Below are 15,471 nucleotides of genomic sequence, written 5' to 3' on the forward strand. Positions count from 1 at the left end.
ACTCTCATAATGAGGTGGTTAGGTGTTAGCATTAAGGGTGTTGCCCAAGGACCCAAGTGGAAGGTGTTAATATTTGCCCCATTGTAACATGTCCACTGTGGGATTCGAACTCGGGCAGGCAGTCCAGTTCAGCAGCCGGACTTTCCTCCTGTGAAGCCATGCTGCTTTGATGGTTGCAGGATGTGGTTCAGCATCATCCTGCTGAAAGCTGCAATATGAATGAAAAGACAGATGTCTAATGATACAGGATTAACTCCTTTAATACATCTGGTTTAAGTATGAAAAGTAAAGATGTGAAAGTTGAAATCTATTCATCTCTAGGACTATAAAATATAAAATAAACTTTACTAGATCTGATGTCAGATCTACTGTGAAACCAGTCATCCGCTTATCTAGCTGACACCTTGGAAATGCAGCCATCTTTACTTCTGCTCACATCAACTGTCCTTTATGTCCAACCCAAGCTCAGCCAGAAGCTCATCAGCTGGAGACGTTCCTGCACGTGTCTGTTGCTCTCTGGGACGTGTCCACCGGTCTCTGGGACTTGTCAGCCGCTCTCTGGGACATCTCCGCTGGTTTCTGGGACGTGTCCGTTTCTCTCTGGGACGTGTCCGCCAGTTTCTGGGACGTGTCCGTTGCTCTCTGGGATGTGTCCATCAGTATCTGGGACGTGTCCGTCGGTATCTGAGATGTGTCCGCCGCTCTCTGGGACTTGTCCGTTTCTCTCTGGGACGTGTCCGCCAGTTTCTGGGACGTGTCCGTTGCTCTCTGGGATGTGTCCATCAGTATCTGGGACGTGTCCGTCGGTATCTGAGATGTGTCCGCCGCTCTCTGGGACTTGTCTGCTGCTCTCTGGGATTTGACCGTTGCTCTCTGGGATGTGTCCGCCAGTCTCTGGGACGTGTCCGTCGGTTTCTAGGACGTGTCCGCCGGTCTCTGGGACGTGTCCGCCTCTCTCTAACACTTGTCCGCCGGTCTCTTGGATTTGACCTTTGCTCTCTGGGACGTGTCCGCCGGTCTCTTTGATTTGACCGTTGCGTTCTGGGACGTGTCCGGCGTTCTCTAGACGTGTCCACCACTCTCTGGGTCGTGTCCGCCGGTTTCTGGAACATGTCCGCCACTCTCTGGGACTTGTCCGTTGCTCTCTGGGACGTGTCCACCGGTCTCTGGGATTTGACCTTTGCTCTCTGGGATGTGTCCGCTGGTCTCCGGGACTTGTCAGCCGCTCTCTGGGACTTGTCCGTTGCTCTCTGGGACGTGTCCGCCGGTCTCTGGGACGTGGCTGCCACTTTCTGGGACGTGTCTGCTAGTTTCTGGGATGTGTCCTCCGGTCACTGGGACGTGTCCACCGCTCTCTGGGACGTGTCCACCGCTCTCTGGCACTTATCCGTCGCTCTCTTGGACGTGTCCACCGCCGGTCTCTTGGATTTGACCGTCGCTCTCTTGGACGTGTCTGCCATTCTCTGGGACGTGTCCGCCGGTCTCTCGGATTTGCCCGTTGTTCTCTGGGACGTGTCCGTCGGTCTCTGGGATGTATCCTTCAGTTTCTGGGACGTGTCCTCCGGTCTCTGGGGCGTGTCTGTCGGTCTCTGGCATTTGACTGTTGCTCTCTGGGACGTGTCCTCTAGTCTCTGGGACGTGTCCACCGCTCTCTGGCACTTGTCCGCCAGTCTCTTTGATTTGACCGTTGCTCTCTGGGATGTGTCCCCCAGTCTCTGGGACGTGTCCACCACTTTCTGGGACTTGTCTGCTGTTCTCTGGGATTTGACCGTTGCTCTCTGGGATGTGTCCGCCAGTCTCTGGGACGTGTCTGCCTGTCTCTGGGACGTGTCTGCCGGTTTCTGGGATGTGTCCTCCGGTCTCTGGGACGTGTCCACCGCTCTCTGGGACATGTCCACTGCTCTCTGGCACTTGTCCGTCACTCTCTGGGACGTGTCCACCACCGGTGTCTTGGATTTGACCGTCACTCTCTTGGACGTGTCTGCCATTCTCTGGGACGTGTCCACCGGTCTCTTGGATTTGCCCGTTGTTCTCTGGGACATGTCCGGCGGTCTCTGGGACGTGTCCGTCTGTTTCTGGGACGTGTCTCCGGTCTCTGGGGCGTGTCTGTCGGTCTCTGGCATTTGACTGTTGCTCTCTGGGTTGCTCTCTGGGACGTGTCCGCTAGTCTCTGGGACGTGTCCACTGCTCTCTGGGACATGTCCACTGCTCTCTGGCACTTGTCCATCACTCTCTGGGACGTGTCCACCGCCGGTCTCTTGGATTTGACCGTCACTCTCTTGGACGTGTCTGCCATTCTCTGGGACGTGTCCACCGGTCTCTTGGATTTGCCCGTTGTTCTCTGGGACGTGTCCGTCGGTCTCTGGGACGTGTCCGTCAGTTTCTGGGATGTGTCTCCGGTCTCTGGGGCGTGTCTGTCGGTCTCTGGCATTTGACTGTTGCTCTCTGGGACGTGTCCGCTAGTCTCTGAGACGTGTCCACCGCTCTCTGGCACATGTCCGCCGGTCTCTTGGATTTGAATGTCGCTTTCTGGGACACGTCCACTCTTCTGTGTGCGAGACGTCAGTATACCCCCCCCCCCGAAGTAGCTGATGAGTAGAAATGTGGGTCAGGAAGTCTGTCATGTTCTTTGGTGATGTTCTCACTGGTCTGATTTCTTGTTGGTGCTGTTGATCGGCTGTGGACCTCGGCTGGATGCAGACCACAGTTAGCATCAGAACCTGAACTTCTGTGCGGCTCTGCAGTTACGTCCTCTTCCTCTGGGTGTGTGTGCTTCTAGGGCTCAGAGGAAATGCATAGCCACACATTTGGTCCAGCAAAGAGCTCTGTCGGGAGCGGAGGCCGTCAATGCCCTGCGACCGTTTTACTTCGCCGTCCATCCAGACTTCTTCGGACAGCACCCCAGAGAACGGGTTGGTCTCTGATTAACAGAGCACAGCAGCAGCATTAAAGCTGCTGGTTCTGGTTCTGATTTAATTTCTAGGAATCATGGCAATGATCACGTGTGTTCACTGTGGTTTGGTGCTTTTTTCCAGGAGGTGAATGAAAATTCCTTGAAGAGACTAAATGGATATCTGGAGAACTTGCAGAAACCTGGATCCGGCTTGGTTCAGCCGATGAGGCTCACTTTCTACGTTAGGGACACTAAAGACGGCAGCGATGAGCGTCCAGACGTCCATCCTTCAGGTGCGGTTTCATCCCTCCACCGTGCTGTTGGTGGGTCTCAGAGACCTGACACCTTGTTCTGGTCTGCAGGTTTCCGCTCAGTCAGCTTCACCCTGCACTCCAACGATGTTCTGAGCACCGTGATTAACGTGCTGGCGTCCTGCAGCTTGTCTGTGGATCACATGAGGGACCTGACGGGAAGCAGGGAGGTGTCTGAAATCAGAGCCGATGCCGGCGTTCCTTTCTACAGACCCATCAGGTGGGATAAAAGCTACTACAGCTTCACTGGCTTCAGAGACCCGGAGCAGGAACTGCAGCAGGCCCGCAGAGTGGAACCCACATTCAGGTTAGATTCTGCTGAAACCCCTCTACCTCTGATCAGAACCAGGTCAGAGTTCTGACATGTTCTTCTGTTCTGCAGCGTTTGGCTGAGAAACAACGAGCCCGAGGCCAGTGGGAAGCACATGGCCAGCCTACCTCGAAGAGAAGAGCTGGCTAGGCTGAAGGAGGAGCTCTGTCACAAGTTAGATTTGTCCGATATCAGGTACCATTGATTCAATAAAACTATCTTCATTTGTGCCTGAGGGGCAATTATGGCACACAGAGTAGTTTTCTGGTTTTCCAGTATGTAGAAAATAAAAACAAGACAAATGACAAGAAAACATCTGTGCAATTATACACATGTAAAGGTAAAAAACTTTAAATGTGAATAATAAACTAAACATAAGAAAGTAACATGATAGTACACAATACAATGATGCAGTAATATAATGTAGTATGTCACGTGTATTATAATGAACAGCAATAGAGCACAATATTATATTATTATAGGCAAGGCAAGTTTATTTGTGTAGCACATTTCATGTACAAGACAATTCAAAGTGCTTTATATAAAACATTACAGCAGGGTGCAGAAAGCAATACAAGTACATAAAAACAAAGATTAAAAGAAATAAAATTAATAAAATAAAAACAGAAAGAAAAAGCTCAAATAAAATAGATAAAATGCAAGAACTAAAGTTCCAGTGTGGGGAAAGACGGTATTAAAACATGATTCCAGCTTAACAGAACCAGCTGCAGATCTGGACTCTAAATAAAAACTAGTCCATGCAGCAGAGAACAGGTGGGTCTTTAACCTGGATCTAAATAAACTGAGTGTTTCAGCTGATCTGAGGCTTTCTGGGAGTTTGTTCCAGACATGTGGAGCATAGAAGCTGAATGCAGCTTCTCCATGTCTGGTTCTGACTCTGGGAACTGATAAGAACCTGGATCCAGATGACCTGAGGGTTCTGGTAGGTTCATACTGGGTCAAGAGGTCTCTGATGTATTTTGGTCCTAAACCATTCAGAGCTTTATAGACCAGCAGCAGAACTTTAAAGTCTATCCTCTGACGAACCGGCAGCCAGTGTAAAGACCTCAGAGCTGGACTGATGTGGTCCACTTTCTTGGTCTTAGTGAGGACTGGAGCAGCAGAGTTCTGGATCAGCTGCAGGTGTCTGACTGATGTTTTAGGTAGAACCTGTAAAAACACTGTTAAAATAATCAAGCCGACTAAAGATGGAAGCTGGACTAGTTTTTCCAGGTCCTGCTGAGACATCACGTCTTTTACTCTTGATATGTTCTTAAGCTGATAGTAGGCTGACTTTGTGGTTCCCTTCAGGTGTTTCTAAAAGTTAAGGTCTGAGTCCATCACTAGATCCAGATTTCTGGTCTGGTTGGTGGTTTTTAAGTGTATAGACTGAAGCTCTGTGGTGACCTTTAATCGTTTCTCTTTGGCTCCAAATAAAATCACCTCAGTTTAGTTTTTGTTTAACTGAAGAAAGTTCAGACACATCCAGTCATTAATCTCCTAAATACATTCACCAAGAGCCTGTACGGGGCCTCGATCTCCTGGTGACATTGTAATATATATCTGTGTGTCATCTGCATAGCTATGGTAACTAATGTTGTTTTTTATGACCTGTGCCATTGGGAGCATGTAGATGTTAAACAGAAGAGGCCCCAGGATGGAACCTTGGGGAACTCCACATGTAATTCTTGTCTGCTCAAATGTAAAGTTACCTATTGACATAAAGTACTTCCTGTTCTCTAAATAAGATTTAAACCAGTGCAGCACCAGAGAGGCCCACCCAGTTCTCCAGTCGTTTAAGTAATATATTGTGGTCGACTGTATCAAATGCAGCACTGAGGTCCAGTAAGACTAAGACTGACATTTTTCCATCGTCTGTGTTCAAACATATGTCATTAATGACTTTGGTCAGAGCATCTCAGTGCTGTGGGGCTGTCTAAAACCTGAGTGAAAGACATTGTAGCAGTTGTTTGTGTTAAAAAGTCATTTAGTTGATGAAAATTTTTTTTTTTTAAATTATCTTTCTAGAAACAGAAGATCTGAGATCGGTCTGTAGTTGCTCATTTGTGTCTTGTCTAGCTTGTCCCTTTTTAGCAGGGTTAGAGTTAGTGTTACCCCACATGATAGAGGAGCAGGTGATGACTGGAAATGGTCCAGTTTAACAGAGAATGCCCTCTCAGACAAGTAGGACCTGAACCATTCCAGGGCAGAACCACAAATGCCAACTCAGAGCTCCAGACATGTAATTAAAATGTTGTGATCCACTGTGTCAAAGTCTGCTGTTAAATCCAATAAAACCAAGATCACATGGACACCAGAATCTGTAGCTAATAGAAGATCATTAAAAACCCTTAGTAGAGCCGACTCGCTGCTGTGAAGAGACTTAAAACCAGACTGAAAGACCTCAAAAACATTATTTACCTCTAAAAACTCTTTTATCTGTGTGTAACCAATCCTCTCTAACATTTTGTAAATGAAAGGAAGTTTGGAAATTGGTGGGAAATGACAGAACGGTGGAATCCAGGCTGGATTTGTTGGGCAGAGGTTGTACTATAGCATGCTTATATTTATTAGGAACCAAACTAGAGGACAGTCTGCTGTTAATGCTGCTGTAAATCGATGGTCCTAGAGTGGAAATAAGCTCTTTGAATAGTTGTGGTGGGAGAGCTTCTGTAGGGGAACCCGAGGGCTTCAGATCACCAACAATCTCGCAGAGAAAAGCCAAGAGACAGGTTCAAACTGGTAAAAAGCAGCAGAACAGGAAATAGAGACTGATGGGTCGAAGACCGAGGACGGTATCTGAGCCCTGACAGAAGTCACCTTATCTACAAAGACATTTGAAAAGTTTTCACATGCCTCAATTGAGGGATCAATGCCAACAGTTTGAGGAACATTAAGAGCACAATGTATTGTTTTAAATAAAACCCGAGGCTCATGGCGATTTGACACAACATCAGAAAGATATTTTCTTCTTACATCTCTTACAGTTTTTTGGTAATGATGCCAGCAGTCCTTTAAAATCTGGAACGACACCTGGAGTTTAGGAACCCTGGGCTTAAGAGGAGCCACAACATCTCAAATTGTCTGACAGGTGGAATGAAACCAAGAGCTGAGTTTATCCATGTTATGACTCTCAGGAAACACATGTTCTGTAAGGAAAAAGTGATGAAAACCAACCAGCAGTGGAAAGGTTAAGCATACAAACATTGCAAACTGTTTCCACACAATCCATTCATTTCCACGTTCACCTTGAGCCGTTGGACCTTTGTTTCCAGCATGTTGATCTTCTGTAGAAGGTTGTAATAGTCATCTGTAGAGAAGGGAGGACTGTTGCAGCTAGTTGGTTTTAGCTCCTGAGTAACTAGATAAGGCTTCTGCTATTTGTAGGCCACACTGACGTGACACTGACAAGATTGTAAGAGTCTTAAAAATAGTAGTATCCAAAGAAATCTACCACAAAATACAGTCCCGGTGGTTAATGAGGATCCAGGAGCAGTTTCTCGTAAATTTCTAAAGTAGAAAAATAAGAATATTGACAGAAAAATGCAAGTAGAGGAGATAGCGAATCAGCGAAGCATCAGCAGGGGACAGAAGCAGAAAGCAAATCTTATACTAACATTGCATATCATGTACTAATACAGTAGTGTCGTGTTATATCATAAAGAGGATATAAAACAGGGTGTACAAGAATAATGTACAGTATAATAAAGTAAGCTGGTCAAGAGTAAAATATGGTAGCCTGGTTCTGACCCATTTCCTGGTGTCCATCATGGCTACATCAGATGACGATGATGTGTTGGTATGGATTTATAAAAACACATCCTCTCTGTGTGGTTCTAGGTGGCAGCGCAGCTGGGGAGTCACTCATCGGTGCTGTCAGCTCCAGAGTCTGGGCCGGCTGGCCCAACAGAACCCTGAATCACTGATCAACCTGGAAGGTGAGCAGTCTTTGTTCTGAACCTCTTTTTTTCATTGTTCTGCAACAAAACAACAAACGCCCCCCCCTTTATATTCTGTCACCCCTTCCACCAGGACAGACTGTTGTGTTTGCTGACCAGTCAGGGATAAACGCCTCCGGACATGTGATGCTGGGAACCATGGACGTCCATCATCAGTGGACTAAAGTAAGTAACTGCAGTGTTCTGACCCGTTCTGTCTCAGGGCTGGTGATAGCCTCAATTTCAGCCACTGCCAGTCTTAATCTCAGCTGGTGCTAGCCCCAATCTCAACCGCTGCTAGCCCCAATCTCAGCCGCTGCTAGTCTCAATCACAGCCTCTGCTAGCCCCAATCACAGCATCTGCTAGCCTCAATCTCTGCCGCTGCTAGCCTCAATCTAAGCAGTTGCTAGCCTCAATCTCAACCGCTGCTAGCCTCAATCTCAACCGCTGCTAGCCTCAGTCTCAGCCACTGCTAGTCTCAATCTCAGCCGCTGCTAGCCCAGTCTCAGCTGCTGCTAGCCCCAATCACAGTCTCTGCTAGCCTCAATCTCAGCCGCTGCTAGCAGAGACTGTTATTGGGGCTAGCAGCGGCTGATATTGGGGCTAGCAGCGGCTGAGACTGGGGCTAGCAGCGGCAGAGATTGGGGCTAGCAGAGACTTTGATTGGGGTTAGCAGTGGCTGGGATTGAGGCTATCAGTGGCTGAGATTAAGGCTGACCGCTGCTGAGATTGGGCTAGCAGTGGCTGAGATTGGGGCTAGGAGAGAGTGTGATTGGGGCTAGCAGTGGCTGGGATTGGGCTAGCAGCAGCTGAGACTGAGGCTATCAGCAACTGAGATTGAGGCTAGCAGCAGCTGATATTGGGGCTAGCAGCGGTTTAGATTGGGGCTAGCAGAGACTGAGATTAGGGCTAGCAGCGGCTGAGATTGGAGATAGCAGCTGCTGGGATTGAGGCTATCAGCGGCTGAGATTAAGGCTAACCGCTGCTAAGATTGGGACTAGCAGCTGCTGAGACTGGGGCTAGCAGCGGCTGAGATTGGGGCTAGCAGAGACTTTGATTGAGGTTAGCAGCGGCTGGGATTGAGGCTATCAGCGGCTGAGATTAAGGCTAACCGCTGCTGAGATTGGGGCTAGCAGTGGCTGAGATTGGGGTTAGCAGAGACTGTGATTGGGGTTAGCAGCAGCTGAGATTGGGGCTAGGAGAGAGTGTGATTGGGGCTAGCAGTGGCTGGGATTGGGCTAGCAGCAGCTGAGACTGAGGCTATCAGCAACTGAGATTGAGGCTAGCAGCAGCTGATATTGGGGCTAGCATTAGCTGAGATTGGGGCTAGCAGTGGCTGAGATTGAGATTAGCAGAGACTGTGATTGGGGTTAGTAGCAGCAAAGATTGAACTAGCAGCGGCTGAGATTGAGGCTAGGAGAAACTGTGATTGGGGTTAGCAGCAGCTGAAATTGGGGCTAGGAGAGACTGTGATTGGAGTTAGCAGCAGCTGAGATTGGGCTAGCAGTGGCTGAGATTGGGGCTAGCTACGGCTGAGACTGGGGCTAGGAGAGACTTGGATTGGGGTTAGCAGTGGCTGAGATTGGGGATAGCAGAGACTGTTATTGGCGTTAGCAGCAGCTGAAATTGGGGCTAGGAGAGACTGTGATTGCGGTTAGCAGCAGCTGAGATTGGGCTAGCAGCGGTTGAGACTGGGGCTAGCAGCGGCTGAGATTGGGGCTAGCAGAGACTTTGGGGTTAGCTGCAGCTGAGATTGAGGCTAGCAGAGACTTTGGGGTTAGCAGCGGCTGAGATTAGGGATAGCAGTGGCTGGGATTAGGGCTAGCAGAGACTTTGGGGTTAGCAGCGGCTGAGATTGGGGATAGTAGCGGCTGGGATTGAGGCTATCAGCGGCTGAGATTGGGGCTAGCAGTTGCTAAGATTGGGGCTAGCAGTGGCTGAGATTGTGGCTAGCAGAGACTGTGATTGGGGTTAGCAGTGGCTGAAATTAGGGTTAGGAGAGACTGTGATTGGGGTTAGTAGCAGCAAAGATTGAGCTAGCAGCAGCTGAGATTGAGGCTAGGAGAAACTGTAATTGGGGTTAGCAGCAGCTGAAATTAGGGCTAGGAGAGACTGTGATTGGAGTTAGCAGCAGCTGAGATTGGGCTAGCAGTGGCTGAGATTGGGGCTAGCTACGGCTGAGACTGGGGCTAGGAGAGACTTGGATTGGGGTTAGCAGTGGCTGAGATTGGGGATAGCAGAGACTGTGATTCGGGTTAGCAGCGGCTGAGATTGGGGATAGCAGAGACTGTTATTGGCGTTAGCAGCAGCTGAAATTGGGGCTAGGAGAGACTGTGATTACGGTTAGCAGCAGCTGAGATTGGGCTAGCAGCGGTTGAGACTGGGGCTAGCAGCGGCTAAGATTGGGGCTAGCAGAGACTTTGGGGTTAGCTGCGGCTGAGATTGGGGCTAGCAGAGACTTTGGGGTTAGCAGCGGCTGAGATTAGGGATAGCAGTGGCTGGGATTAGGGCTAGCAGAGACTTTGGGGTTAGCAGCGGCTGAGATTGGGGATAGTAGCGGCTGGGATTGAGGCTATCAGCGGCTGAGATTGGGGCTAGCAGTTGCTAAGATTGGGGCTAGCAGTGGCTGAGATTGTGGCTAGCAGAGACTGTGATTGGGGTTAGCAGTGGCTGAAATTAGGGTTAGGAGAGACTGTGATTGGGGTTAGTAGCAGCAAAGATTGAGCTAGCAGCAGCTGAGATTGAGGCTAGGAGAAACTGTAATTGGGGTTAGCAGCAGCTGAAATTGGGGCTAGGAGAGACTGTGATTGGGGTTAGCAGCAGCTGAGATTGGGCTAGCAGTGGCTGAGATTGGGGCTAGCAGCGGCTGAGACTGGGGCTAGCAGCGGCTGAGATTGGGGCTAGGAAAGACTGTGTTTGGGGTTAGCAGTGGCTGAGATTGGGGTTAGCAGAGACTGTGATTGGGGTTAGCAGCAGCTGAGATTGGGGCTAGGAGAGAGTGTGATTGGGGCTAGCAGTGGCTGGGATTGGGCTAGCAGCAGCTGAGACTGAGGCTATCAGCAACTGAGATTGAGGCTAGCAGCAGCTGATATTGGGGCTAGCATTAGCTGAGATTGGGGCTAGCAGTGGCTGAGATTGAGATTAGCAGAGACTGTGATTGGGGTTAGTAGCAGCAAAGATTGAACTAGCAGCGGCTGAGATTGAGGCTAGGAGAAACTGTGATTGGGGTTAGCAGCAGCTGAAATTGGGGCTAGGAGAGACTGTGATTGGAGTTAGCAGCAGCTGAGATTGGGCTAGCAGTGGCTGAGATTGGGGCTAGCTACGGCTGAGACTGGGGCTAGCAGCGGCTGAAATTGGGGCTAGCAGCGGCTGAGATTGGTGCTAGGAAAGACTGTGTTTGGGGTTAGCAGCGGCTGGGATTGAGGCTATCAGCGACTGAGATTAAGGCTACCAGTGGCTGAGATTGGGGCTATGCGAGACTGTGATTGGGGTTAGCAGCGGCTGAGATTGGGGCTAGCAGAGACTTTGATTGGGGTTAGCAGCGGCTGAGATTGGGGATAGCAGTGGCTGAGATTGGGTTTAGCAGAGACTGTGATTGGGGTTAGCAGCGGCTGAAATTGGGGCTAGGAGAGACTGTGATTGGGGCTAGCAGCGGCTGAAATTGGGGCTAGGAGAGACTGTGATTGGGGCTAGCACCGGCTGAAATTGGGGCTAGGAGAGACTGTGATTGGGGCTAGCAGCAGCTGAGATTCGGTTAGCAGCAGCTGAGACTGGGGCTAGCAATGGGTGAGATTGGGGTTAGCAGAGACTGTGATTGGGGCTAGCAGCGGCTGAAATTAGGGCTAGCAGCTGGTGTGATTGGGAATTTTATCTTTCCATCTGTGAAAATGGCGCGCTGCCCAGCTGCTGCTGCCACAGTCTCCATGATCCTGTTTATGTTTATATGTTGTTGCCTACTCTTAGACAGGTTGTACTAGAAAATCCTTCATTAAATTGCAGTTTAATGTAATATATTGTTGCATAACTACAAAGTAATATAACTGAGATAATAGCTAAAAATCACAAGAACTGTTGCAATAACACTCAACCAAATCGATATCAGATCAGAGCATATCGGATCGAATCATGATAATCGATTCTTGAAATTTGAATCGATACCCAGCCCTATCCACTGCTAGCCTCAATCTCAGCTGCTGGTAGCATTAATAACAGCTTATTATAGCCAGCATACTGGCCTTGTGGGGATAAAGTGTGCCATTGACCAATACCACCTATTTGCTCCATAAAAGCTGATGGTGATCTAGCCGTTCTATGCGTTTTTGTACATGTAGGATTTGAAGTATTGGGTCAGTTACACAGTGCAGATTACCTCCAAAGTTCAGTTTATGAGAGTTCAAGTATGGTATATATGAGGTTATTTTTATCATAAGTATCTCATTCCAGTCGGGTCATATACATATACCAAAACAACAGGGTTATCATAGACAGTCCCGGACAGCATCACCTTGTGGATCTGATACAATGGTGGTAGCACTGAACTGGACTTTTTTTTAGTACTAAATTAATTGTGATGAAAACCACATATACTGTTGATGAAATTTATAATTTTTTCAATTTCTTTTAAAACTGTATTTTGTGGGTAAAAAATGGCTCATAATTCCCTCTACAGGGTAAAATCAAGTTTTTTTATTTTTGTGATGTAGAGCTGTACTGGTGCTTCTCTATGTCATGAAAAAAATTTAAAAAACTCACAGCCCCTCCCTTCAAATGCAGGTAGGCGGGTCCTCGCCTTGCAGGCATATAAGCCACGCCCACCAACAAATATAAAGGGATGTGAACCTATCTGGTTTAGATCTGCTAGTTTCAGACTTCTATTCTTTCAGAGTTTCTGATTAAATATTCCTGCAGTGGGATGGATTTGTGCTTCTGAGGGTGTAAAAGTAACATCAGACTTTATTCTTTACCTGCTGATCCTCATCTGGTGACAGACAGCAGCTCAAACCATAGCAGCAGCAACTTCCAGCAGCAACTTCCTGCAGCTGCTGCAACCTGCCATGAGTCTCCACAGCTTTCCAGAGCTGCTGGAGCTGCTGACAGGCAGCTAACAGCGCTAACGGCTCACGCTGATACGTTCAGGACCACCTGGTTCGTGTGTAGCTGAACACTTTTGTCAGTCTTGCTTTGCATCTTACCAGTGAGCTGAACTGCTGTCTGTCAATCATTTCAGCCTTTGTATCCCGACCCACCCACTCTCCGCCCCCCTGATCACCCCACACCTCCCACCCCAACCTTTGCAGTTTCTGGCATTTTTCAAATTCGGCAGTGGGTGGAGTTATGCAACAAGTAGTGGGTGGATTTACACTTTCATTTCTGTGGACATATATTTTAGACCTGAAACAGTGATGGTAACCAGAAAGCCTTTCATTGTTATGTCAGCATAAACTCTCAACAGTAACTGGATTGTGCCGGCTGTAAACTCCACAGAGGTGAAAGAATTTTTTTTTGGAAGAATAAACTGTGGTTTGTAAAGTGTCCAGTGATGCTTGTAACGAATTAATGGATTCTTGGATTGTGGATGAAACGGTCTCCTTCAACGAGGCCTTGTGTTTTGTAAATTTTGTGGTCAAGTGATCCCGTGTTATGGATTCTGTCTAGGGACTTTGCCCTGATGGGCAAAAGATGCTAGCTTACTTGCAGCACATGTGGCGGCGCTGGTAGCTCGAGTTTGTAGCCTGCAAGGTGAGAATGGGAACGTAGATCGACCGGTAAATCAAGAGCTTTGCCTTTTGGCTCAGCTCCTTCTTCACCACGACAGACCGATGCAGAGTCCGCATCACTGCAGACACCGCACCGATCCGCCTGTCCATCTCCCGCTCCATCCTTCCCTCCCGAGATACGTGAACTCCTCCACTTGGGGCAGGACCTCATTCCAGACCTGTAGAAAGCACTCCACCCTTTTCCATGGTCTCAGATTTGGAGGTGCTGATTCTCATCCCAGCAGCTTCACACTCGGCTGCGAATCGCTCCAGTAAGAGCTGAAGATCACGGCCCGATGAAGCCAACAGAACCACATCATCCGCAAAGACCAGGGACCCAATCCTGAGGCCACCAAATTGGATCCCCTCAACACCTTGGCTGTGCCTAGAAATTCTGTCCATAAAAGTTATGAACAGAATCGTTGACAAAGGGAAGCCTTGGTGGAGTCCAACCCTCACCGGAAACGATTCTGATTTACTGCCGGCGATGCGGACCAAGCTCTGACACCGGTCGTACAGGGACCGGACAGCTCGTACAAGCGGGTCCGGCACTCCATACTCCCGGAGTACCCCCCACAGGAGTCCCCGGGGAACGCGGTCAAACGCCTTCTCCAAGTCCACAAAGCACATGTAGACTGGTTCAGTGAACTCCCATGCCCCCTCAAGGACTGTGAAGAGGGTGTAGAGCTGGTCCACTGTTTCACGACCGGGACGAAAACCACACTGCTCCTCCTCAATCCGAGGTTCGACTATCCTACAGACCATCCTCTCCAGCACCCCTGAATAGACCTTACAGGGGAGGCTGAGGAGTGTGATCCCCCTGTAGTTGGAGCACACCCTCCGGTCCCCCTTTTTGAAGAGGGGGACCACCACCCCAGTCTGCCAGTCCAGGGGAACTGTCCCCAATGTCCATGCGATGCTGCAGAGGTGTGTAAGCCAAGACAGCCCTACAGCATCCAGAGCCTTAAGGAACTCTGTGCGGACCTCATCCACCCCCGGGGCCTTGCCACCAAGGAGCTTTTTAACCACCTAAGCGACCTCAGCCCCAGAGATAGGTGAGCCAGCACCAGCTACCCCAGACTCTGCTTCCTCATTGGAAGACATGTTGGTGGGAGTGAGGACGTCTTCGAAGTATTTCCTCCACCGCCTCACAACGTCCCGAGTCAAGGTCAGCAGCCCCCCTTCCCCACTGTACACAGTATTGATGGAGCACTGCTTTCCCCTCCTGAGTCGCCGGATGGTGGACCAGAATCTCCTTGAAGCCGTCCAGAAGTCATTCTCCATGGCCTCTCCAAACTCCTCCCATGCCCGATTTTTTGCCTTAGCGATCGCCGAAGATATGTTCCGCTTAGCCTTCCGATACCCATCAGCTTCCTCTGGAGTCCCACAGGCCAAAAAGGTCCGATAGGACTCCTTCTTCAGCGTGATGTCATCCCTTACTACCGGTGTCCACCAACGAGTTTGGGGGTTACCGCCACGACAGGCACTGACAACCTTGCGGCCACAGCTCGGGTTGGTTGCCTCATCAATAGAGGCATGGAACACAACCCACTCGGACTCAATGTCCCCCGCCTCACTCGGGACATGGTTGAAGCTCTACCGGAGATGGGAGTAAACTCTTTCTGACAGGGGACTCCGCCAGACGTTCCCATCAGACCCTCACAACACGCTTGGGTCTGCCAGGCCTGACCGGCATCCTCCCCCACCATCTGAGCCAACTCACCACCAGGTGGTGATCAGTTTACAGCTCCACCCCTCTCTTCACCCGAGTGTCCAAGACATGCAGCCGCAAGTCCGTCGATACGACTACAAAGTCAATCATCGAAGTGCAGCCTAGAGTGTCCTGGTGCCAAGTGCACATATGGGCACTCTTGTGTCTGAACAAGGTGTTTGTTATGGGCAGTCCATGACGAGCACAGAAGTCCAGCAACAAAACACCCAGCCACCTAGCGCTCACCTCCGTGCCCCACCTCCAGGCCTGGCTTCAGAGGGGGGCCCCGGTGACCCACGTCTGGGCAAGGGAAACTTGGGTCCACGATTTGTCGTCATCATAGGGGTGATTTAAACCGCGCTTTGTCTGGTCCCTCCCCTAGACACCTGTTATCCATGGGTGACCCTACCAGGGGCATAAAGCCCCCGACAACATAGATCAGCTTTGTGGATCAGTGTGTTCAGTGTGTTTGTCTGCAACCCTCAGCCTGCTGCAGCATGCAGCAGCATAGAGGATAGCACTGGCCACCACAGACTCATAAAACATCCTGA

The 15,471-nt window shown here is 49.5% G+C and overlaps 1 protein-coding gene across 6 annotated transcripts in view; it reads left to right on the forward strand.

The window, feature by feature from the left end:
• Positions 1 to 15,471, forward strand: part of tcaim (T cell activation inhibitor, mitochondrial) — a 48,615-nt gene that overhangs the window by 21,496 nt on the left and 11,648 nt on the right. For all 6 annotated transcript variants that reach the window (XR_006010799.1, XM_041988174.1, XM_041988172.1 and 3 more), the window contains exons 3-8: positions 2,780 to 2,912; positions 3,036 to 3,186; positions 3,256 to 3,511; positions 3,587 to 3,709; positions 7,355 to 7,452; positions 7,547 to 7,638. Coding sequence is in view for 5 of the 6 variants with exons in the window: in XM_041988174.1 (XP_041844108.1) it covers positions 2,780 to 2,912; positions 3,036 to 3,186; positions 3,256 to 3,511; positions 3,587 to 3,709; positions 7,355 to 7,452; positions 7,547 to 7,638 (853 nt within the window). In the remaining variant the exon portion in view is untranslated. The remainder of the gene's footprint in view (positions 1 to 2,779; positions 2,913 to 3,035; positions 3,187 to 3,255; positions 3,512 to 3,586; positions 3,710 to 7,354; positions 7,453 to 7,546; positions 7,639 to 15,471) is intronic.

This window comes from Melanotaenia boesemani, chromosome 6, assembly GCF_017639745.1.
Source record: "Melanotaenia boesemani isolate fMelBoe1 chromosome 6, fMelBoe1.pri, whole genome shotgun sequence".
NCBI lineage: Eukaryota > Metazoa > Chordata > Actinopteri > Atheriniformes > Melanotaeniidae > Melanotaenia > Melanotaenia boesemani.